General features: G+C 36.8%; 5 protein-coding genes across 7 annotated transcripts; 3 read left to right on the top strand and 2 right to left on the bottom strand.

Moving 5' to 3' along the window:
- The first annotated feature begins 3,550 nt into the window (after positions 1 to 3,550).
- Positions 3,551 to 6,788, top strand: LOC116003515 (RPM1-interacting protein 4). Its single transcript, XM_031243406.1, has 4 exons — positions 3,551 to 3,805; positions 5,340 to 5,969; positions 6,169 to 6,348; positions 6,458 to 6,788. The coding sequence occupies exons 1-4, from the start codon at positions 3,800 to 3,802 to the stop codon at positions 6,479 to 6,481; spliced, it is 840 nt and encodes a 279-aa protein (XP_031099266.1). The 5' UTR covers positions 3,551 to 3,799; the 3' UTR covers positions 6,482 to 6,788.
- A 1,485-nt stretch (positions 6,789 to 8,273) lies between these two features.
- LOC116004235 (cell division control protein 45 homolog) lies at positions 8,274 to 10,795 on the top strand. The gene has a single exon (XM_031244199.1). The coding sequence runs from the start codon at positions 8,727 to 8,729 to the stop codon at positions 10,512 to 10,514; it is 1,788 nt and encodes a 595-aa protein (XP_031100059.1). The 5' UTR covers positions 8,274 to 8,726; the 3' UTR covers positions 10,515 to 10,795.
- A 1,375-nt stretch (positions 10,796 to 12,170) lies between these two features.
- On the top strand, positions 12,171 to 14,761 carry LOC116003516 (E3 ubiquitin-protein ligase RNF4). 2 transcript variants are annotated; one of them, XM_031243408.1, is made up of 6 exons: positions 12,171 to 12,432; positions 12,990 to 13,032; positions 13,199 to 13,491; positions 13,616 to 13,673; positions 13,968 to 14,068; positions 14,272 to 14,761. In XM_031243408.1, exons 3-6 carry the CDS (start codon positions 13,231 to 13,233, stop codon positions 14,515 to 14,517), a joined length of 666 nt encoding a protein of 221 aa, XP_031099268.1. In that variant the 5' UTR covers positions 12,171 to 12,432; positions 12,990 to 13,032; positions 13,199 to 13,230; the 3' UTR covers positions 14,518 to 14,761. The 2 variants fall into 2 exon arrangements, with proteins under 2 accessions (XP_031099268.1, XP_031099267.1); XM_031243407.1 differs by lacking the exon at positions 12,990 to 13,032 and having other exon boundaries at positions 12,172 to 12,432.
- Positions 14,762 to 15,022: 261 nt separating this feature from the next.
- LOC116003700 (oleoyl-acyl carrier protein thioesterase, chloroplastic) lies at positions 15,023 to 18,756 on the bottom strand. Its single transcript, XM_031243603.1, has 7 exons — positions 18,324 to 18,756; positions 17,519 to 17,652; positions 17,331 to 17,444; positions 16,729 to 16,824; positions 15,898 to 15,985; positions 15,750 to 15,818; positions 15,023 to 15,553 (listed from the first exon to the last, which is right to left on the bottom strand). The coding sequence occupies exons 1-7, from the start codon at positions 18,645 to 18,647 to the stop codon at positions 15,290 to 15,292; spliced, it is 1,089 nt and encodes a 362-aa protein (XP_031099463.1). The 5' UTR covers positions 18,648 to 18,756; the 3' UTR covers positions 15,023 to 15,289.
- Positions 18,757 to 19,826: 1,070 nt separating this feature from the next.
- LOC116003683 lies at positions 19,827 to 23,794 on the bottom strand. Of its 2 annotated transcripts, none has more exons than XM_031243585.1 (2): positions 23,301 to 23,794; positions 19,827 to 21,698 (listed from the first exon to the last, which is right to left on the bottom strand). In XM_031243585.1, exons 1-2 carry the CDS (start codon positions 23,552 to 23,554, stop codon positions 20,288 to 20,290), a joined length of 1,665 nt encoding a protein of 554 aa, XP_031099445.1. In that variant the 5' UTR covers positions 23,555 to 23,794; the 3' UTR covers positions 19,827 to 20,287. The 2 variants fall into 2 exon arrangements, with proteins under 2 accessions (XP_031099445.1, XP_031099446.1); XM_031243586.1 differs by lacking the exon at positions 23,301 to 23,794 and adding an exon at positions 22,243 to 22,801.
- Positions 23,795 to 24,618: the final 824 nt, after the last annotated feature.

Raw genomic sequence — 24,618 nt, 5'->3', positions numbered from 1 at the left:
ATTTTTCCTTCCTAATTTTTTTGTTGACTGTACATTAATTATATCATCATCACAGTTCATCTAACATCGCTTATGTGATTTATCAAAAAAAAAAAAACAACAAACATCGCATAATAATTTACAAATTATACAAAAAGAAATTAATAGAATATCCATATTTTATTCACTCGATCACTCATTTTGAGTATTACATTTTATTTATTTATTTATTTATTATTATTATTATTTTGAGTATTACATTTTATTTATTTATTATTATTATTATTATTATATGGGGTGGGGTTGAGGCCAACCAATAGTTATACTATGGATTCGGGTCCAAATTGCAAGGTGGACTCGTATCCATTTACATTCTAAATTGTAAACATTTACTATGTAAATTGGGAACATTCAACATATAAATTGTAAATATTCAATATGTAAATTATGTATTTTGATCCGAGTCCACCTTATAAGGTAGATCCGGTTCTAGAGAATAATTTGCCCAAGTCAACTACACATGCACGAATATAGAAAAAAACAGGCTTTGTTAGTAGGGGTCCTAGGGGAGCTTTGTCTTTGTATTGGAAAAAAATGGTTAGGGACGTTTAGTGTACAATTATTAATGGGGCCTAAAGATTCGAAATGAATTAGACGTTTGTCACATTTAAAATACAAAATTTGTCAATTCATTGTAAAATAATAAAATACGGTATAACCGTATAAAATGTGTATGAGGCAATTTATATCGTGGACCAACTGTGAACCATGATTCAATATATAGATTTTGACTTCATAAACTACACAATTCATGTTCAAATGCACAAAATTATATAGCTGAGAACACATACACAATTAACATAATACACATAATCATGTTCATAATGTACAGAATTCATGTTTATTATATCGTATTTATGTGTGTGTATTATGAACATAAATTATGTACATTGTGAAGTCAATTTATGTGTGTTGGACCAGGGTTCACAGTACACTGTAGACCCTGGTTCACGATATAATGAGGGGTTAAAATATGGTCAAATTTTAGCCAAACTTTATAATAGTAATTGGTAAACATATTATTAATGCAACTGTAAGGTTATTGATGGTTTAAAAAGTGCGTCGTTAAAGAAGGGTACGTTAAGGCTAAATTCAAATAAATTTTACAATAGTAAAGATACCGATGTTGTATGGAGTTAAAAAAGTTGAGGCCTAGTTTGGAAGGGTGTTTGGGGGTGTTTGAAGCTTCCCACCACCTCAAATGCCCAAAAAACACTTACAGGGCGTTTGGTTGGGAGGAGGGAATTAGGGGGAAAAGATTTGTAATTCGGTGGAATTGCAATTCAATAAATAAAGTATGAATTGAAATTACAGTGTTTGGTATGCAGAAATATGAGTACAAGGAATTTAAAGGTAAAAAGCGACAAAATGACTAAAATGCCCTTATGTTGTGGTAGCTGTTATAGTAATAGTAGTAGTAGTAATAGTAATAGTAATAGTAACAGTAATAATAATAATAGTATTAACATATTTTACAATCTAGTATATCTTATATAATTGTACTTAGTCCCCATGTAGGGATGTGCAATCAATTAACCGTTCGATTAAACGAACCATTTTAACTGAATTTTTTAAAGATTTAACCGTTAACTGAACTGAACTTTATATTATCAAATTAATTAATCAAACCGAAGTTTTTTAAGCTAAAGTTTCAAATCTTTAAAATAATACATATAATAATAAACTCAATTAAAATAAACCATATAATAATAAATTCATAAGAAAATATACGAACACAATATCATAACAACACTACAAACATAAAAGCACAAATTATAAAGTCCAAACATCTATATATATTCAATTAATTAATTATATAAAATTTCGGTTAACTGTTCAGTTAATTTAGTTAATCGATAGTTTCGAACTGAATTAATCATTAATCGAAATTTTACAAATGCTTTAACCATTAATCGAATCAATGTTTTTTTTGTTAAATAAGTATTAATCGAAATTTTTCGGTTTGGTCAATTAACCGAAGTTTGCACACTCCTACCCCATAACATAACTTATCTTTGCTTTACCAACGATTTTATTATGAACACTAACAAACACATATTTTAGAATTCGTAAATTAATTGAAATACATATCACAATTTCTTTCAATTTGTAGAGCCGGAGCAAAAACTTTTTCATGTGTAATCACAGATGATGATAAAGACATAAAAACCGCCATTTCAAATAACTTTAATGAATCAATTATTGATTGGTATATTTACTACTACTGTTCACATCTCCGATCCATACGCCATTACTCCTTATGTATTAACTTGTGATGACAAGACAGTTGGCCAACCTTAATCCTTAATGGTTAATACCACTATTGGTTTTATTATATGGCAACAAAGTATTTGTTGATGGGTTGTTGTTCTGCTGTCATCCACCTCTTTTATATCCTATACCGGTTGAGACAAATATATTGATTTATTTTTTTTCCATTCATTTTTAGAATATGAGTTGTGGGAAGTTTAAATTTGACCTTCAAACTTATATATATTGTGTGTTTTGCAATAAAAAATTGCATAATTATAGCTAAATGAAGTGTGGTTTAAGTGAAAAGAATTCGAGTTTTAAAAAGACTAATATTTTTGTTTCATTTTTATCCATCTCTTATATATTACTACCTCCGTCCCATTTTAGTTGTCTTGATTCGTTTAACGAGACTTGACTGCAATTATTTTTAATCTAATTTTTCATAATATTAAATTTAACATTAATATATAAAATTTATATATTTATAAACTACATTAAAAGTACTATTAAACACAAAAACAAAATTTTAAAATAATAAAAAATTACTAAAGAAAATAAGTAATAAATAAATAGTTGATTTGACCAATGAATAGTAAATATGACATGTAAAATGGGACAGAGAAAGTAATATATAGAGTGTGTACTAGTTGAGATCCATACATTAATTTACTTTTTCCAATTGTCTTCAAGACATGAGTTGTGAGAGCGGTAAGTTTGAAATTCAAACTTATGGATATATTGTATATGTTGAGATAAAAATGTTGTAGTAACTAATGAATGAAGTGTGATTTATGTTAAAATAATTTAATTTTAAAAAATAATAATGTTATTTTTTCATTATTTCGGTGACTAGGGAAACCTACCGTCACTTTTCGAGGGTGTATATTGGATAAATTAAGTTCGAATGTAATAGCACAATGACAATACAATAATCATGTCCTACCTACCCACCCCTAGTTGTGATGCGTTATTTTTCATTTTAATTTTATTCATAAGACTCATAAAAATAAAAATTAATTTTATTTAAAAATTTTGCACTAAACCACGAATTTTAAAAGAGTTGACCATAATAGTCAAAGTGTCAAACACGGAAATATTTGGATTTTTCTTGCAAAAGGCTAAGAATAATTGCTCCGATTTACAACACGTTTTCAGTGATTTCATATTTACAGTGGTAATTGCATGGAGCGAGGAGGGAGACCGGAGACTTGACAGGGAAGACTTATGAAGAGGAGTTTGGGAAGGAGAGGCGAATAGTCAACCATTACCGGTGCCGCCGGTCAATGGTTGATAAACCGTTCTCTCTCTCTCTCTCTCTCTCCCCTCCCTCTCTCTCTCATTAAACTCGTCTCTGCAACTCTCTTATTCCCCATATCTTATTGGGTGTTTGCCTGTGTGGTGGTTGAGGAATTATTCACCAAAAAAGCTCTGACCTTTGTATTGAAGGTCGAGTTTCCCCTCCGCCATTTCTGGGTTTTGGAAAAGCTCGGCGAAGAACGGAAGAAACATGGCTGTAAGACCAAGTTTTTATTTTTTATTTTTTATTTTTATTTTTAAATATTTTTTTAATTTTATTTAAATGAGGTTGTCTATACTTTTTCTGCTGTTTGCATTGTTCTTCTGCCTTGGGTTCAGATATTCTTTGTGGTGTTGTGAATTCTAGAAGTTGAATCTTTGATGGTGTATTGTCTATTGAATTGCATGATGCCCTTTGTTTCAACATTTTGATTGTGTGCATATTTGTTAGTGTTCTGACTGTGTTAAGGGGTAATTTCATAAGCTTGGGTTGTGCTCTAGCACTGTTATGGTTAGTTTCAAGCACTGTTAATGTAATTAGATTTGATTCATTATGAAATCAGGATTTTTTTGTTCTTGGTGATTGTTTGAGAATTGAGATCTTGTTGTCTGCTACAGTACTTTTTTGAGTGACTAAGAAACCTGTAGCTACTATCCGAGGATGTGCATATGGTAAATCCTGCCTTGTGATCTGACAAAGGATCACACCTAGGAAATCTAAAGGGGTAGCTCAAGTGTAAAATGAGTTTGTTTGTGGGGAAGAACTCCGGGATAACCTGGAGTCGATTCCCACAAGTTACAATTCCCCTTGGGCCAGCTCCTATGCCTCTTGGAGTGAGATGGGATTAGTTGGGTGGACCCGGACGGTTAAACGGAGGAAAAAGACTCGGAACAGCTCATGGATTTACACAAAAAAAAAAAAAGGACCACACCTAGGTAAACCAGCCTAAGCCGGCCATAGCTGATCGGCTCAAACCAAGAAAGCTAATAGGAGACTCCTGTTGGGGGTCGAACTTGTAACCTCGTGGTTACCAAGTCAGCAGTCTCACAAAGTTGGTTGGGGTTGCCCCATATCTGTTACAGTACTTTGTTTCATGCTTGGAGCCCTTTTTTTGTACTTCAGGTTGTTATAAACTATGCTTGAGGCTTTCTAATTAAGATTAGTATACAGCAATTTTGTCATCAGGTGCTATATATGTCAGAGGCTTGCTGAGATTATGCAGTATGCATCTTTCAGGGATAAGCATTTTCTGGTTGATTACTTTGTCTAGGACTATTTGTTGCATTATGTTTTGTGTTTATGCCCACCATATGTATGATAATTTCCATATAAACTGTGTATAAGTTTATTTACTTAGTTCCTGCAGTTCTTATTCAAGGGAAATTAGAATGGCTTGCTGGTACATATCATTTAATTGCACAAAGCAATTGTAGATGTGTTGAAATAACCATTACTCGAGTACTCAAAAAAAAAAAAAAACCATTACTCGAGGATTGCTGAGATTATGCAGTATACAGCTTTCAGGGTTAAGCGTTTTCTGGTTGATTACTTTGTCTAGGACTATTTGTTGCATTATGTTTTGTGTTCTCGTTTTCTTGATTTCTTCCTTAGCGTTTAATTGTGTCACTCTAGCCCGGTCACCCACCACTATCATTGCTAGAAGCAGATAACCTAAAGTTTGAGTTATACGTATGTACAGCCGTGTGAGATGATTGCATAACCTTAAATCCATGTAATTCCGTGAAAGCAGGGTTCAAATGTCCCAAAGTTTGGGAACTGGGATACCGAAGAAAATGTGCCCTACACTGTCTATTTTGACAAGGCCAGGAAAAATAAAGGTGGAAAGATGATCAATCCGAATGATCCCCAAGAAAATCCCGAGATGTTCCAAAGCAAGGCTCCTTCTGCTTCTACGCAGCCTACGCCTACCCCTCCTACATCCAAACCCAGAGTTCAATCCGAGGAACCAACGGGTTACGGTGCAGTTAGGCCAACAGATAAGCGTCCGGTGAGCAGGGAAGACGGGGACTTGCAGCAGTATGGAAGTTCTCCAGCACGGCATGATAACGTGGACAGGAGACGTCGTGCATCAGAATCTGCAGCCAGACCTGCTAGACAAAGTGCGGGTTCTGATCGCAGCTTTGACAAATCGCCCCTTCACCCAATTCACCAGGCGAAGGCTGCCACTGGGAGAGGCGGCGCATCCCCTGCCCGAGAAGGGAAGTATTCGTATGAGAGTAGTCATGGTACGCCTGGAAGGTCTTATAATAGTAGCCATGGTACCCCTGGGAGGTCTTACGGTAACAGCCATGGTACTCCCGGGAGGTCTTATGATGGTAGCCAGGTTGCAGCCGGGAGAACCCGGGCAAGGCCAGAAAGCGTAAGAGTTTTCACCTTTTTTTTTTTTTGAGTACTACTGACTCTATTACAATGTAGTATCTTCATAACTACTTTTTCAACTTATTGAAGCACAAAGAATTTTCACCTAATCATCTTATTTCTTTGAATTTCATTTCGGTGATCAATGTAGCTAACTATATTTCATGTATTTCTCGTGACAATTGTGTACTTTTGAGCAGCCTGATAGAGCCGCTGCAGTCCCAAAGTTCGGGGACTGGGACGAGAAAGATCCTCAATCAGCTGATAACTATACTTACATTTTCAACAAAGTGCGGGATGAGAGGCACGCAGAACCCACAAATCCATCTGCCACCCCATCTCGACCTACCACGAGAGACCAACAAGACGAACATTTTCAGGTACTAAAGTACACCATAAATAACACACCAAATGATTCATTTTCTGAAGGTTCAATGTACGAGTTTACATTTTCTCGTCTTCTCAGCAACGCTTTTTCTTTCTGTGCAGAAGCGTTGCTGTCCCTGGTGGTAGCAAAGATGAAAATCCCTATTGATTTTGGGGGTATTTATACCGATACTGATTGTGTAAGTAAATCAAGAGGCTTTTGTGATGCAGAATTTGGTGTATTCTTGTCTTGACAGCTCTTTCTATTTATAAAACATAGCATTCTGCACTCATTCTGTGTGGCATTATAGATTGAATTTCCAATTTATGTAACAATTTAGATTGAAATTCTTTGTTTGTGTTTTGTTTGCTTGATACTTGTGATTTCTTTGAGGCATTGAGCATTCTATCATTGAGGAAGGGTGATATAAATATATATATATTTTTTTTTCCATTTACACATTCAAATATTTATGTTTCACAGCTATTTCGTGTTCAGTTGTTATGAGCCTATGATGGGTGTTTTACATTACTCAAAATGTATAGCTTACCTCTCTTTGTGGTTTTTTAATAAGTATAATATAAATTTCATGGGGAATTAACAAATGAGAATTTCATTTCTGTTTTTTTGGGGTTGATATGAGCTTGTGTGCAAATTTTTGGACTATATTCTTTAGGCTTGTAAATTGTATGGAGTCAGAATTATTATGATGTGTTTGAGAGGAATTTGTAAGTCGTGATTGAGAAGATTTGTAAATGGATTAATGTTGGGACTTTTCTTTTATATTGTGTATGCCATTTAATAATTGTCTCATTGACATTGGTCTTGTTGTATGCTTCGTATAATCATATAGGGGGCGTAATTCAGATTATAGTAGCTTAACACCCGAATTTCGAGTTGAAGTTAAAAATTTAGGTGAACCTGAATAGATATCTGTCTGAATATTTTAATTATTGTATATTTGGATATAAATTCGATATCCAATTATTGTATATATATAAATTCGATTTGGATATCAGTTGTTAAAATTATATTTATACTCGTTTCAAAATATGAACTAACTCGAAATTTTATTATAAATATAAAAATATAAAGTATATATTGTTATTATTAATATTTATTAATTATTAATTTTCAAAACTCTAATAGTTAATTATTGAGTTAATTCCGTTTTTTGTCATAGATTTATAGGTGACAATTCACTTTAAGTCCCTTTTTTATTAAAACATCAACTTTTGATCCTAGTATTATTGTGGCATGACTATTTTTGGTCCCTTATCAACAAAACAGTTTAAATATCATTAAATACACGAACATTTCGCTCTTCAATTATGGATGTTTTCAAAAAAAATAAACATAAAAATATAGCAGTTCAACATATTTTGTATAAAAATGATTGAAATGCCTTTATATTTAACAATATTTCGACGATTTTGTTGATAGAGGACTAAAAATGGTCATGCCACAATAATACCGGGACCAAATGAGGATGTTCTAATAAAAAAGGACTAAAAGTGAATTGTCACGTATAAATCTATGACCAAAAATGCAATTAACTCTTAATTATTAATATTTTGTTTTATTTTTATTATACTTAATAATATTTTGACAATTACAAATCAAACACGAGAATTTACAATTTCAAAAAATACTATTACTAAAAATAAAACAAATTACAAATTAAACACGAGAATTTACAGTTTCAAAAAATTATTGATTATACTACAAAATGAAATACTTTCTTCACTTTAAAAAGTTAATCTTCAAATCCTCAAAAAAGTTAATCTTCAAGATTCCCACGTGAAGCCGCGAAAGTAAACAGTCAAACACCATATTGAAGATTGAAGGGCAATCTCGTCATACGATCGCATTTAGGCTTTAGCTATTTAAGTTCGCCAGTTCGCCGCCAAATCATTCACCGCCAAAATTTGGCGGTCCCTAAAATTTTAAAAAATTCAGAGACAACAAAAACGCCATATTCAAAGTTCAAACTAAAATATCCCAAATCTCTCTCTCTCTCCCTCTCTCCCTGTGACATGAAATTTCCAATTGCTCCAGTCACAGCTAGATTGAAGTAGGAGAGCTCAAAGTCAATCTCTTTTTTCTGCCGCACTCATCTCAATTTCAGGTATTTATACAAAACCCTAATTTGCGTTTCAACGCACTCTTTCCTAGTATAGATCCGAGGTTTTAGGTTGCAAATCCTCAATTTCTTTCATATGAATCAAATTCCGAGCGCTTGGAAGTGGATGAATTCCGTCAGTTTTAAGTGTGCCATTTGAATTATTGAAGTAATCTTAGACTCAGATTCAGTTGATTAAGCCCTTGATTTGATGCTGTTTGGTTATTTAAAGGGTTTTATTGATAATTTGCACGCCCAGTAGAGAAACAATGGTGAGAGAGCACAGCATTGAATCGTTTTATACTAGGTTGCGCAGTTCTGCTTTAGCTTCAGCCTCTTCCACCCCTCTGTTAGTGTTTCCCTCGACCTCGGATGTTGATTCTCTTTGTGCTTTAAAGATAATAGGCCATGTTCTCGAGTTGGATTCTGTTAGATATGCTTGTTATCCTGTTTCTAGTTTTAAAGAGATACATAAGTACACAGGGACTGATTTGGGTTCAACTGCTACTGAGCCAATTACTATTTTGTTGATAAATTGGGGGTGCCAAAGGGATCTACGAAAGATTCTGGATGTAGGCCCTTCAACTCGAGTTTTTGTTGTGGATAGTCATAGGCCTATCCATTTGCACAATTTGAGTGATCAGAATGATAGGGTAGTTGTTCTTTACACTAGGGATGATGAGCAACAGGCAGATTTGGCATATGATTTTGATGTTTCTGCTCTGGCCAGTGCGGGGGATTTGAACAGTGATGATGAATTTGAAGATGATTCTGATAGTGAAGATGAGAATGAAAGTGAGAGTGATGAGGAGGATGGGGGAGGGACTCGGAAGAAGAGAAGAGTTTCTGCAGATAGTGAGAGTGATCCTGTTAAGCTTTTCAGGAAATTGAAAAAGGAATACTATTATATGGGTAACTTTCATGGAAAGCCATCTGGATGCCTGATGTATGAACTGGCTCATTTTTTGAGGAAGAACACAAATGAGTTGCTTTGGTTAGCTTGTGTTGCTTTGACTGACCAGTTTGTTCATGAGAGACTGACAGATGAAAGATACCAGGCTGGTGTAATGGAGCTTGAGCAGCATATTAATAGCTCGGGCAACTTAGATTCCATTACCTCTGTCACTCTCAAGGATGGAACTAAGGTCACAGCTCCTGATTCCTCAAGAATTGTGTATGGGGATGAGCCGAGGCTAATGTTGTTACAGGAGTGGAACTTGTTTGATTCAATGTTGTGCTCATCCTACATTGCAACTAAACTGAAGACTTGGAGTGACAATGGGATTTTAAAGATGCAGCTCCTTCTAGGTCGAATGGGGTTTGCACGTGATGAGTGTAAACAAAAGTTTGAGTACATGAGTGTTGAGATAAAAAAGAAAATGAAGGATATGTTTGAGCAGCATTTGCCAGAATTTGGGCTCACAGATTTCTATTACCGAGGGTTCTTGCTCTTGCATGGTTACAGTTCAAAACTGTCTGCAGCAGATGTGGTATATGGAGTCACTGCAATGCTAGAATCATCTATAGAGTCAGATGGTTCATGTGCTTCCAGACAGTTTGGAGAGGCTTATGATGCATTGTCATTTAATAAGCTCGAGAAGCTGGAAACAGGAATGCGACAGGCTATCAGGGTTCAAAGGGCAATTCTTAGACAAGGAAGCACCGCAATAACCAAGAAGGGGTCAATCCGAAGTGGGAGTAAATTCAGATGGGTTAAACTTGAAGATTCATCAGACACAAAACTCTTGTGTTACCCTCAGGCTTTAACCAAGTTTGGCTATTTTCTGATGGACGCCTTACGCGAGAAGGGAGCAAGAATGAAGCCACTAATATGCGTCTGCTACAACCAAGAACGGAAAAAGGTATTGATTGTTGCAATCTGTGGCAAACCTCGGCTTGGTGCAGTGCAAGGGAATGCATTCGGGCTCGCTTTCAGGAGTGCAGCTGAAGAGACTGGAGCCGAGTTCTTCCACGAACTGTTTGAATCATCATGGATAGTCTTGGATGCATTTGCAGTAAATTCATTCATGATCAGGCTTACAGAGAAGCTTTGGTGATGTTCTCACAGATAACCTTTTCTTTTTAACTTTTAACTGTGTTTCTGTCATTCAGAGTCAGCTCTTTCTTCCATTCTAACTGTTTTACTGTCTGAATAATTCATTGGCGACAAACTTTATCGCCTTTTAACCTTCTGCTCTTCTACATTCCTTCTTACATGTATTGTGATTTGCAGTCAGCTTGAATCATGTCCAAGCTTTATGTTCCTGTCTGTAAGTTATTACTCCAAATTATTAACTCTATCTGTAGTTATGTACCATTGTCACAAGATTTTTATTAACTTTTGTCATTTCCTTTTATCACTTTGAGATTAAAGGATGTCTGGAAAGTAGAATTTTGTATTGATTTGATAGTGTTAGGAGTTGATAATATATTGTAGGGTTTGTAGGTATTTAAAGACTCCTTGGTAGAGTGTGTTTGATTTTAGTTGTGGACTCTGTGGCTTGATTTAGTCACATGTTAATTGATAGTTTTAAATCGAATGAATCATTAATTGAAATTTTACAAAACTTTTAACCATTAACCGAATCGAAGTATTTTGGTTAAAAAATGGTTAATCGAACTTTCACCGAAATTTATACATCCCTATGAATCAGGATCCAGAAATTTGCCCTGCTTAAATCCACATCAAATGGGGATTGATCCTTCTCATACAAAATGAGTAGAAGGGAAACTTGTTAAATGTTAATCAAACAAGAAGAAGAAACTTGTTAGTATCTTTACTTTCCATGGTCTGTGAGCTGCTTAGTATCTTTACTTTCCATTCAGTTGTATAGAAAAATAAATAATTGTTAAACTAAAATATAAATATTTAAAGTAGATTAGTTAAAATTGTTCTAGTTAATTTTTATTTTTATTTTCTTCCAAAAAAGTGCTTCTAAAAGATATGTAGGATAAAATTATGCTATACCTCCCTTCACTTTTCATTGCACTTTTTGTTTTTTAAACCACATAAATGTCAAATCATGTTTTCTATTCATGAAAATGTGGTGAATATTTAACCTTCTTCATTTAATGAATCATTTAGCGGCAAGAGGTATGTTAAGTGGTGAAAAATATAAAGAAATAATTATTTTTTTTATACCTTCTTCAATTAATTTCACGAGCTTTAAATTTCAAGTTTCATATTCAAACTATACATTTTTGATTTGAAATTTGTGAATAAAGTAATAGATTAAAAGAAAAACTCTAAAAAATTTGCAATAATTTAAATTTGATTATTATTATTATTATAATTTTTCAACAAAGGGAATTCAAAATACTAAAAAGAATAGTATAATTTAGATTTGATTAATTAAAATTTGAACTGACTCAACACAAGTTACAGTAATACATTTAGATTACTAAGTAAAGAAGATAAAAAAGTAGTCAAATATAAGTCGTAAATTCAAATATTTGATGGCTACAAATTTAATTTTTATTAATATTTTCTTAATTAAATTTGGTGCATAATATTTTTATAATATAATTTATTATTTTTAGTTTTATAATTTGTAAATTATTACGTAAAAGTGAAATTTCCTTCATGTATATCTTCTGATATGGCGGTGTTTTACTGGTAAGGAAGGACGCAAGTGCTGACATCGTCACATATCCCGAAAACGTTAAAAGTACATATGATTTAGCATGTGTGTTTTGCCACGTTTCACACAGACCAGGCTCAGGGAAAGACGTGACGGGTTTGTCACTCTCGCCGCACCGACCCGGTTTAGGGCACCCGTTTTCAAATTTCGCAACACTTTCCAAAGAGATCTCTGGCTTTAAAATCTTCCCCGAATTAGAATTTAGAACCCTAGACTAGATTATACCAGGGACCATAAACACACACAATTCTGCTTCTCATTCATCTCTTCGATACCCCTAGGTTTTGCCTCTGCGGCTTGTGGTTGGAGCTCTCGGAGCGGTTCCTTGATTTAGGTTTGATTGATTTTTTCCTTTCTCTGTTTCTTTTGATTTTGTCGATTGATTGATCATCTGATCTTCGTTTCGTTTGATTATAGTTGAGTGGATTAAGATTTCTGGTGTTGTTGTGGATTTTGGTGAAGTTGCTAATTTGTTTGATTTGATTGGTTCATCTGTCGTTTTATTTATTTATTTATTTTTTTAAATTTCTAATGCTCCTGAAGCTGATTTTGTATATGCTATCATGCTCTCTGGAAGTATGAATTTTAAAAATATATATATGTTTAGTGACCTAATCTGGTTACTTCCTTTGAATGCTAAATGGCCAAGTAGCTACAGTAAAATTTTGATAAGGAAGGTTTCAACTGTAAGGGCTAGGGTAGATGGCTTCGTTTCCTTTGAAATTAAGAAGAAGTGTTAAATTTGATTGCTTTTTCATTCTTGTTTTTGTTTGTGCTTTGCTTTGATGCTTTCAAGTGATGGATAGTGAAGTTAGGGTGGGAAAGTATCCCTGCAGGAAGGTTAAGTTTCTGATGATGAGTAACTAAATTTATCTTTGCTTTTCTTATTAGCTTGCAGCTTTGCCAGAAGCTGAACGAGAATCTAGACTTAACAGTATAAAACTATGACCTTTCCTTGTATCATCTATTGTAAAATTTTACTTAGGATAAGCTTGTAAAGAAGAAGCACATTTTGCATTGACATATTCTTTTTATTCTTGTGAGGGGGTGCATGCCTTGTTCCTGTTCTAATGATAGAAAACTACCTGACTTTTTCTTAGGGGGTATATAAGGCACATCTACCCATCATAGTATGAGCACTCAGGAGCAAAGGGCTCATCCTCACAGGTACACAAGGGGGTTTCAGAGGAGGAAGAGGTTATTAAATGTTGATCTCAATGCTGTGCCATCATGGGAGAACCTGGATCACGAGGGAACTTCAGCTCCTGTTGTTTCTCAAGATGTGCCACCCGGTCAAAGAGTTGCTTCTTTGACATCTGAAACAATTGATATTGATGGGCTTGATGATGATGATGATGTTGTTATTATATCCTCTCCTCGTGCACTTGCTGAGGTATGTCTTCTATACTGTGTACATATGCTCATTTTAGTAAATTAGTTCTAGTGGCATTTAAAAATTATGCTGGATTTCACATAGCATGGCTAATTATTTTAGAGGTTTTTTAATTTCCTCTTAGGCTAAAAACAACTCCATGAGGAATCGTCGGCAGACTGTTGTGGTTAATGTGGATTCTGGTAATACATTTTTTTCCCTCACGACCTTAATTTGCCATTCTCTGTCTTATATGCCATGAAATATACGGAGTAATTTATTTTGTGGAGTAGTAGGTCAGTTAGCTTGAGTTTAATTTTGTAAGTGCTGCTTTTTTGGGGTGGGAAACTACTCTGCATGTTCGGAACTTGAGACTTGAGTACTGACATTCTGCATTTGCCTAAAAGAAATTCTCCTTGTGCTTCAATATCTCACCCCGTTCTTTCTGTTCATTGGATGTCTTTAGTGAAGTTTCTGATTGATTAATTACTATGCAGAAGAGCATTTGCCTAGGGTCCCACCTCATAACACCTACAAGCGCAGAAGAGTTCCTACATATCAGTCAGTTATAAACCTTGAAGGATATAGCAACTCAAAGGTGATAATGCAATTCCTCTATGCTCTCTAATTGCAGGCAATTTGTGTCTTGAATATTTCTTTTTGTTGATGTTATATTGTTATCTTCACTTTTTATGTTCCCCGCCCCTGCAATTTATTGTCGATTTCCCACATTTCACAACTTAGCATAGTTTTTTTCTTTTTCCCTCTTGTACTAATGAAGTGCCCTGGTATGAAATCCAGGGAGATAATGACCCAAGTGTGACATTTGTAGCGGTAGCTCCACCTCCACCTCCACCAAAGGAGCCGACATTCAGTTGTCCCGTTTGCATGGGTCCATTAGTCGAGGAGATGTCAACCAAGTGTGGCCATATTTTTTGTAAGGCGTGTATCAAAGCTTCCATAGCTGCTCAGGGTAAATGCCCTACTTGTAGGAGGAAGATTACCATGAAAGGCACCATAAGAGTTTACCTGCCTGCCACAAGCTGAGCTTGGTGGTTAAACACCCCACCCCTGCCCCTCTCCCCTTGTGCTGCGCCTCGGGTAGGCATACTTAGATATAGAGAAAGTGGAAATTTATGTCTCGACATCCTATTATCTTTTGAGATTGCAACCCTTGCTGTTTTTTATGCATGAAACTCCCTTTCAGACAATTTCTTGTAAATCTTGAAGTGCTCTTTTAGATGAATGAACAAAATCCAGATTGCGCAAGTGCGCTTAAAGTTAATTGTTTTTTGCACAGCCCATGTTTGTTTGGTTAGGTCCTCTCTCTCTCTCTCTTGCCTTGAGGTCCTCACTTCTGCCATAGAAGTGCATGCAATGGCTTGAATGTTTGGCCTTATTGGTCCTTTTAGTTTGAGTTAGTCGGTTATGAACAACTTAGTTAGGCTTACCTCTTTGTGGTCCTTTGCCGGTTAAGGTTACAAGGCGAGGGTTACTCAGTGCACACCCCTGAGTAGTGGCTGTGGGTTCCCTTGTCACATAAAAAACAAAAGACAGCATAAACCTTAATAATTGGATGGTAACAGAATTACTACATAGGACTAGGAGTTCATACATTTGTAATATAGTACAATAAAATCATTGTGACACCATTGCTAGTCAAAATGCCACCATTAAAGAGCCCTATTACACAACAAATGAATAGAAGCTGAATCCTATTCATAGGCTTTGATTCCTGAAAATTCATCATGAGCAATCATGAGGAAAGAGCCATAAACTTACTCTATAATGGCCATTTCATCTATACCAAAAACACAGTTCATCTTTTAGCGGGTTTCTTTCTCCATTCAGTGCGACCCCTATTAACTTCAAGTCCATCACTGGATAACCTCAGTAAATGCAAGAAGCGCTTTTTTGGAGCAGAGAAGGATCCATTAGTTCCTTGAAGCTCCGAACCAGCAGCATCGTCGGTTGGTTCAAGACTTGCGAGAGAATCAACCACATCGTCATGCTGGCATTCGCGTCTATAATCTAGTGTAATGGTTTGCAGTTCATGTGTGTCGATGATTTCTTGTGGTATACTCTGCCATTAACGTGAATTTCCATTGGACAAAGTATGCACCTTTAAGGTTAGTAGAAGTGATTTCGAGAATGACAGAACAGAAAATGCGATATTCCTAACCAGCCAAACAAAAATTTGTCTCCCTATGAATTTAGAATAGAAGACTTAAAAGAACTGTAAGCTAAATCATCGAGTTGGAAGTCTAGATTCTACAAACCTCGAGAACCCATCCAATGTAGGTGACATTATTTACATGTTGGTTCATATCCAAATCAGCTCTTCGCGGCTGCAAATACAGCACAAAACACTTGAGTATTGGAGCGGAGAATTTTACTAGGTATTCATATTTTCAAATTAATACTAACCACCATCCCTAGTCGAGAAAACTCAGCAGGATCTTCTAGTTTAGCTATTTTCTTTACGCTGCCATTGTTCTCCTCTGGGAAAGCTAGCCTAGCATCCACAACAAAAGAATGATAGAAGAACAGGTCAAATGGCATATGCCTGGAAAGGAATATAGATTCTAACTTTCTAAGACAGACATGGAAAAAACACATCTTTCTCATCAAATCAAAGGTTGTTGAGTTGTTCTAACTTGGGAGTAACCCTAGCCAAGTTGGTCAGGCTGTTGACTTGGTAACCGCAAAGTTACAAGTTCAACTCCCACGTGGCTATTGGCCTTCTTAATTTGAGCCCGTCAGCTATGGACAACCTAAGTTGGTTTATCTCATTGTGCTCCTTTGCGGGCTAAGGTCAAAAGGCGGGGTTTATTTAGTGCATACACTCGGGTAGTAGCTGTGGGTTTTTCTCATCACTCCAAAAAAAAAAAATGTTCTAACTCAATATAAACTGGACCAGCATTCATCTATAATTCGTCTACCAAATAATATACCTATACCTACACGAAAAAAGTTCATTTTAGCTGTGATATAACCTAAAGATACAGGGCATACCTGGAACTATTGTTATTCCAATTAAGTGCAGCTAAGACTGAGCTAACAAAGAAGACAAGTCAAACAGGAGGTTCTGCTTTTTACAAACAACAGGAACAATGTTTTGGAGGTAAGAATTTTCAAACATGGCTTCACAAGGTAATTCAGCAATATTAGCAACTCTACAGAGATCATGGCATTAAAAGCAAGAGGGTACGTCTTTCAAAAGGGTAGAAAGGAGGAACTAAGAGATGAAAGGTTTACCTTGGTTCTTTAGGGAAGTAAATTAGACACTCATCACGAACATCATCTGTAACTTTCTGAAGCCGTCTGGTGTCTTGGTTCATCATCACCCACTTGCTGCAATTAATGGACATTAATCTTCAGCTTCTTTTTGCACACATTTGTTGGAAACAAGTATAATGAAGTCATTAAAGAAGACGAGATATCTATACCCTTGATGTCAGATGGTAAAAGTGAAACAAAAATTTCTCAAACAATGAAATAGATTTATTGGTGTCATAAAGAATGGTATTGGATTTGGTTTCTCCATACTCATCCTTGCTTAGCTTTTAATAGTCAAAGTCTCACCACGTAGGTTACATTTAGAATTTAGATGACCATTTAAGGAATTATAATTGAGACCCAAGAACCGCTTGGCAAATACACTAAGCAAAGAAATAACCGAGCAAACAAGTTCTACACGACAATATTCAACTTTTAACTGACGAAAAATGTTATATAATCAGATATAATAGAACACAGCATCTAGTGATATTCAAAGAAGAAACTCCTTCATATAAGATTTTTCATATGATCTCTTTCTATAAGTTCTGATGGAACGAGAAAAGTAAACTCAAGTGCACCTGGTAGCTCTTCCAATTACTTCACCAGTTGCAAAATCCTTGAGAATCCAATCCCGTCTTGTCCCAATTCTTCCCTCAGTTTGGCACCATGTTTCAATCTCTACCACATCACTCCTGTTCATACCACAGGCAGTACAGTTCATTTTTATTTTTTTTTAAATCATAAATTTGTAGAAGCAAATCATTACCAAGCAGGGTATCTATAGATCTCTATGTGCATGCAAGCAGTAACCCATATCAGATGCAATTTTCTCATAGTATGTGTAGTTGCAAATCCATCAGTCGAAAATCCAACACTCTGGGCATGGCTGCATCCAACCTCCTACGCAACACAATTTTGGAAGAACAAATTTAAGTAAGCAAGAGGGCAACGTAACCAAATTAGTTAGACTATTGACTTAGTAATTGACTTAGTAACCACAAGGTTACAAGCTGGACTCCCAGCAGGAACAACCTATTGTCCTTCTTGATTTGAGTAAGTCTGGTCTATGGGCAACCTAGGCTAGTTTACCTCCTTTGCCGGCTAGGCCACTAGGGTCACAAGGGGGAAATCACAGCCAATTTGGTCAAACTATTAACTTGGTAATCACAAAGTTTCAAGCTAAACTCTTAGATGGAGCGGCCTATTGGCCTTCTTAGTTTGAGAGGGTTAGTTGTGAGTAACTTAGGCTTGTTTACCTCCTTCTAGGGTCACAAGGCAAGTTTACCTTCCCAGCTAGGGTCAAAAGGTGTAGTTTATGGCATTCATATTCTTGGGTAGTGACTGCGGTTTCCATATTCAAAACAATTTAGGTAAGCAAAGAGACAGCTAAAATCCAATAGAATTCAAGAAAGATTACTTGCATTCCAATGTTCTTGCCTGAAATTCCGAGATTAAATAAACTGTATTTAACTACCAAAATTCAGTCTAGTAAAAAATGCAATAATCTTTATTCTTTACCTATGAAATCAAAACGAAATTGACAGAATGAAATGGAGAGAGCTCTACAGTACCTGCAAGAGATTAGCAATGGTTTCAACAGTCGCAGTTTTGTTAATCCCAACCTCATAACACCGAATAATAAACTTCTCCCTATACGAAAACCCGTCCTCGGCTAAGCTCCCGAGCCGGAACCGATCCGCCAGGCTCGTCGGCTCGTACGCAACTCGCAGCTGGCTCTTGGGCTCCTCAGTGGCCACAGACAGAGCCGGCCCTGTTCGAGGCGGCGCGCAGGAAGCGGCGGCGCCACGGCGGCTGCGAATCGGGAGGGCTTGAATATGGCAGTCTCTGTTGGCGCCAACAACGTTGTATGCCGAGAACGCTACTCGCGACAACATCGTGCGGCGGTTTCGGAGTTACCGGTAACAGAATCTTTTCCGGTTTTTACGGTTTGTCCGCCATTGTTGCGGGTTGTGTCTGCGACGTTTATATGTGAAGGATCGGACGATCGATGGCACCGAGGTTGACCGTATACTACTCGGGAGGCGCACGTGACGTATATCACAAACTACTACACATGCATATGTCATATGTATGTGAGTAATTTAGTTAAAAATTAATTTTAGTTAATAAGTGACTGGATAGTCACGTTGCAATGTTGCATGGGACAATGGGGTAATTAAAGATTGCAATTGGACTAGAGTGAAGGAACGAATTGAGGTGTGTAGCTTATTGCATGGAGCTTGATAGTGATCAGCTGAGGTGTGAGCGCTTTGTCTAGGTATAATTGTACGTGGCTTAGTGAACACTAAATACATTCGTAATTATTGGGTGCCGTCATTTGGTTGAGTAGTCACAAGTTAAAAGTGATCAGTTGAGGTGTAAGAGATTATCTAATTGCAATCACACATGACTTGGAGATCACTCAATACATGCACAATTGTTGGGTGCAGTTGTTTGGTTGGGGAACTAGTTGGAGCACAAAGTAGTTGGGTAGTTAGTTCAGATAGAGTTACAACGTGGACATTATATGATACTGCAGAGTGGGGAAAGGTGTTCTTGTGTGTGCGTTATGATAGAGTTACAACGCGCAAATTACATGTGCACATTATATGATACTGTAGAGTGGGACAAACATGTTCTGTGCATGCGGAGATAGCAAAATGTGCTCCCTCTATTCTACCTCGTTATAAATATAAATAAAGTTGTTATGTTCTACCATAATTATATTACAATGACTTTTTCTATGATACTTTTCGGCACATATCCCTTTTAGATACAATTACTGCATGGTATATTTAATTGTATTGGACAATCTATTTGGGTTAATTGAATACTCCCCACTTATGTCATGTTCACTCAATTATTTATAAGCATTCCACCTTGTTTTTCCTTCATAAATGTCTCTGTCTAAGTGCCTAGTAGTGTCCAAAGACTTAAAATAATGTCTTGGAAAACTTTTAGGCCTCATGCCCCACTTGGATTGAATGATTGCCTACATCTTTGGTTAATTATATATTGAATTGGATAACTAATAATGCAGGCATTTATTAATCTCCAATTAATTTACTCTAAACTTTAAAAGTAGACTGGAAATTATTACCTCTAGAATATAAATCAGTCTTGTAGTTTTTGCTATATAAGTGAACAATACATCTTTGGCTTGTTCAGAACTGTTCTAATTTGGAGTAGCTCTTTTATATGCTCTACATATCTAGTAGTCACAATAAATTAGTTACAGTATGGAAAAAAAGAGCTTGCCAAAAGTGTGAGCAAATGAAAAGAATTTGCCTTTCTGCAGTCAGAGAGCTTAGAACATCCATCTGGGGACGAGGGAATTTCGCCTTTTGTGGGCAAGAACATCCATCTAGGAGATGAATTTGCTGCACTTTGACGCAGCCTATGGGTACCACCTGTGGGGGCGGGGGGTTGTTTCGATTCTTCATGGTGGAAAAAACCATGGGACTGAAATAGGGGTTGTTTCGATTCTTCATGGTGGAAAAAACCATGGGACTGAAATAGTTGTTGCAGCTAGAGCTTAGAACATCCATCTTGGAGATGAATTTCCTGTGCTTTGACGCGGCCTGCTGGGTACCACCTCGGGTGGGGTGTTTCGTTTCTTCATGATGGAAGAAACCGTGGGGCTGAAATAGTCATTGCTCCTCTGCGAAGTTGCGCCTTGAGAGTAGACCTTTCTACCCTGCATGAAGTTTCTATGCTTCTCTGGTGTTGTTGTCCTGTGTGCAGCCGAACTTCTTTGTACAGCTCCCCATCTGTTGTAATTCATGCAGCTTTGGCTCCTCCCTACCTGCTGGAATTTCCCGTGTCTAGGGCTTGGAATATTTCGGCTTTCTGCAGTTTCTGCGGAGTACATGGTAGTCTCTCCCTCGCTACTGTAATCATGTTGCATCTCTGATGCCTCGACAGGGGATGAACTTTGGACCTCGCTCTGAGCCCCATTTATGGAGCCAGTTGAGGAGGCAACCTCAGCATCTGCTAAAGGGTCGATTTGCGGGCCATCACTAAAGTTTTCCTGTTTTCTCAGCACTTGGTGAGAGGGAGGCTGATCTACACAATTTTCATCATGGTTTGAAGGCATTTTTCTTGCAGATTGCGGGGAGGCAGCAGTTTTGGCATTCCTCGGGGGAAAGTTAATATCCAACAGCTGGACTTGAGCACTCTCCTTCTTCCTGACAGCTATTGAAGTTACCTTTGGCGACTCGTAGATTTCAGGAGTTGGAATTCCCTGCACATGTGTAGTAGCGCGTTGATCTGTAGTCAGTGTTTCGTCTTCCAGATTATTAACAATGGTGGAACAGCTCGGTCCAGGCTGCTCTCTAGGTTTCAACACTGTGTTCGAGGATGTTGGAGTTCCCTCGTTCTCACCTTCAGTAGACTTGAAAACTCGCCTCAAGGTGAAGGAAGCGCAAGAATGCTCGCTCTTTTGGCCACCAGACATCAATCTCATTAGTGGCAACTTGGGTTTGTTGAGTTCGTCGAGGTTTCCCTCCCAGTGCTGGTTTAACCAGTCACATATAATGGGGATTGGTATACCAAATTGCATAGGACTATCCTTCTTCCACGACGATGATGAAGATGGTGAAGTCGTAGATGACTTTGAGTTCGGAGACGTGGCGAGCTTCATAGGATCACATACCATGAACGCAAGATTTCCATGAACATCAAAACCGGCAGACCCAGGGCTCCATGCTACTCCATCTGTACACAGTTTTATAAGATTGTCGGTGGCGATCACAACCTTCCCTTCACCAACTGTCAGCTCCTTTTTCTCACTGTACCCTAATAGGTAAACTACACTACCTAGCCCAAGATTTGGTTTCGAACAGGTTTTCAGAAAATGAGGATGCTGAACCTGCCCATTCGTGTCTCCATCCATGGCATCAAGGCCCACGATACTCAGATCAAGTATCGAGCTAGTAATAAAGAATCTGCAAACAAATAGAGTGGCAAAATTATGTGAGTGCATACACAATGCAGTTTAAAGTCTTAGTGAAAACAAGATCAGGGAAAACAAAAATACAGAAGTCAATACTCTAGTGTACTGTAGGAAGACAAATAGCGGGAAGTTTCAAGAAGCATTGGCCACATAGAATGTCAGAAACTCGCATAGTTGATTTAGTAGAGTAGAAGTATATGTGAGCTTTTGGCATGTCTAAGTCTAACCTCCGGTAGTATTGTGAATGCCAGACTATTCACCTCATACAGGGCTTCAGAAAGATGGAGCAAGTATTATGGTATCTATTTGAAATGAACATCGGTGGCAATTCTGGGAAATAGAATATGAATGGAGCAAGGCATTGAATGCCAAATATGTTTAAAAACGCAAGCAGACACTAATTTCATGATTTTCGTATACAACTTAGGCTTCACACAACAGTTCCCAGTAAATCTTTTCGAGAACAAAGCATTTATATCTAGTTAGACTAATAAACGTTCTCATGCCAACCTCAGATTAGGAAAAATCAGACGCACTTGTAATAATTCTCACATGCTTTTATCGACAAGGAAACAAACTTTAGGCAAGGCCCCAGAGCATCAACCAATTCCACATTATAGTTTCTCCTTGGTTAGATGGCTTGCTGTTTGCAGTAACTTTCATACTCTCAACCTGATAGTAACAATTAACAAGTGAAGCATTTATAGCTCTCTTCCTTGACCACCATCGTCAAGTGTAAACATGGCGATGCACGTACTATTATCCTTTTCCATCGCTTCAAATCAGACCCGATAGAGAGCAAATCCCGAACTAAGATACCCACCTTAAACCGCCCTAGTTTCTTTAACCCATTTCTCGTCATCAATAACAGCAATTATCAATCATATCAACCTCCTCCATAACACAGCAAAGCCATTCAACAGCAATTTTTGCCTTACATACCATATACCTCACATGCTTCAATTTTTGCATAGTCACATCCACAGCATCATAAATTGTTCCAAACTTCTTGTTTAATGTCTATTTAAGACAAAACTAACAAAAAAGAAAAGGTGAACCTAGGCTCATAGAAGTCAACTTGTTTAATAATTGGATGCTTATCTTTTCATGCTACAGAAACACAAAAAAGGTATTCAATGGGCATATAGATATGATCTCCATGCCACTTTACCACATTAGGACAATATCACAGGCAAAGAATATGATTTCAAATTTCATAATCCTAAAACAATAATAAGAAATTACGGAGCAACCTATTGGCCTTCTCAATTTGAGCCGATCAGCTATGAAAAACCTAGCATGTAACATGTCCTTTACGGGCTAGGATCACAAGATTGGGTTTAGTAGTCACTCAAAATTCATTGATAGTAGTTGACAATTATGGAGTATCTTAAAATACTGTAGAAACAAATAGATTTGGCCTTGACCACTACATTTTTACCACAAATACATTGTCAACTATTCAACTGATGACGAAACAAGTACTCAAAAAAATCGAATAGAAATATGAACATTAAATTGCTTAGCAAAAGAAGAAAGTGAGGCGCATTGAATATCTACCGCAACATAATGCCTGAATGCAAAACGAGCTAACCTGTGAGGGAAGAGGCACGCAGCGGCGCCGTTTTGGATGCGGATCTCGGCGGCCTCGGCCGCGGCGGCGGAAGGGAGGTTGACGTGAGTGGTGAGGAGAAGATTGCGGTGGATCAAGAAGCCAGTGCCGCCGCCACCGTTGCCGGCGGCGATTACCGCCATTGCCGGACCTTTGCTCGAGAAAATGGAAGCCTTCATTCTTTCGGACTTGCCTCCGCCATTACAGAAACACCATGAATCTCGCAAAACCCCCATTTCACAGGAGCTGCTCCACGTCCTTTTCCTGAATTTAAACTAAACAAAAAAAAATAGTTCGAGAATTTTAGATCCAGAATATCAGCTGGAAATGCATTGTTTCTAGATTCTAGTGCAGCTCAGTTTCCTCGGAGCTCTTCCTGGACAGCGTATAATTGCTCTCAGCGACAGATAGAGACAGTAGAGAGAGCAAAAACAGGAGAGAGAACGAGGAAGACGACTTCTAGTGTCGCAGATAAATGAAGAAATTGTTGTATAAAAATCTCCTGAAAATACGAAGAAAAAAACAATTTTTTTATTCGATCTAACAGGGAGGTTGTATAAATGTATTGCCATACAGACACATTGTCATAATTTAAGGACATATTACTATCACACAACACATCATATTAACAATAATTAGTATTTGATTTTCAAAAAAAAAAAAAATACTCCGTAATAGTTAGTATTATTATTATTACTGTTATTATTGTTGTTATTGGTTATTGCAGTTACAATTGGTTTTTTAATTTCATTTTATATACATTGTAGTTTCGTTACAACACGACTACAATATCATTTCGATATAACTACAGTTTCATGGGACAATATACACTCAATATGTGATACATATTATTCAGTTTCATTTTATACATGTTGCAGTTTCATTTCAACACAACTAAAATATCATTCAATTCAATTACAATTTCATTTGATAATATAAACACAATATGTGAGACAATTTCATTTAAGATACATTGTAGTTTCATTTTGTTATAAACATACAAAAAAAAATATTGAATCTATTAAAACTTAATGGTAACCGTTTCTTTACTTAAAAAATGACGCCGTATTTTTACCATGATCCACAGTATAACGATTGTCTCGTTTGACTTAGGCTTGATATGGGGCAAGCGGAAATTGGGCCCATATACCCTGATGGCACTCAACATCTATTCATGTGAGGTAGGGCATACAATGACGCGATAGACACAGTTTGAAATTGTTTCTTCTAAAGGACGATATTTAGAGCGAAGTACAATAAAAGGAAAAAAAAAGGGGGGGGGGGGGGGGGGGGCAATTAA

Source organism: Ipomoea triloba, chromosome 14 (assembly GCF_003576645.1).
Source record: "Ipomoea triloba cultivar NCNSP0323 chromosome 14, ASM357664v1".
Classification (NCBI taxonomy): Eukaryota; Viridiplantae; Streptophyta; class Magnoliopsida; order Solanales; family Convolvulaceae; genus Ipomoea; species Ipomoea triloba.
The sequence above is the reverse complement of the archived record's forward strand: the minus strand, read 5'-3'. Positions and strand labels throughout refer to the sequence as shown.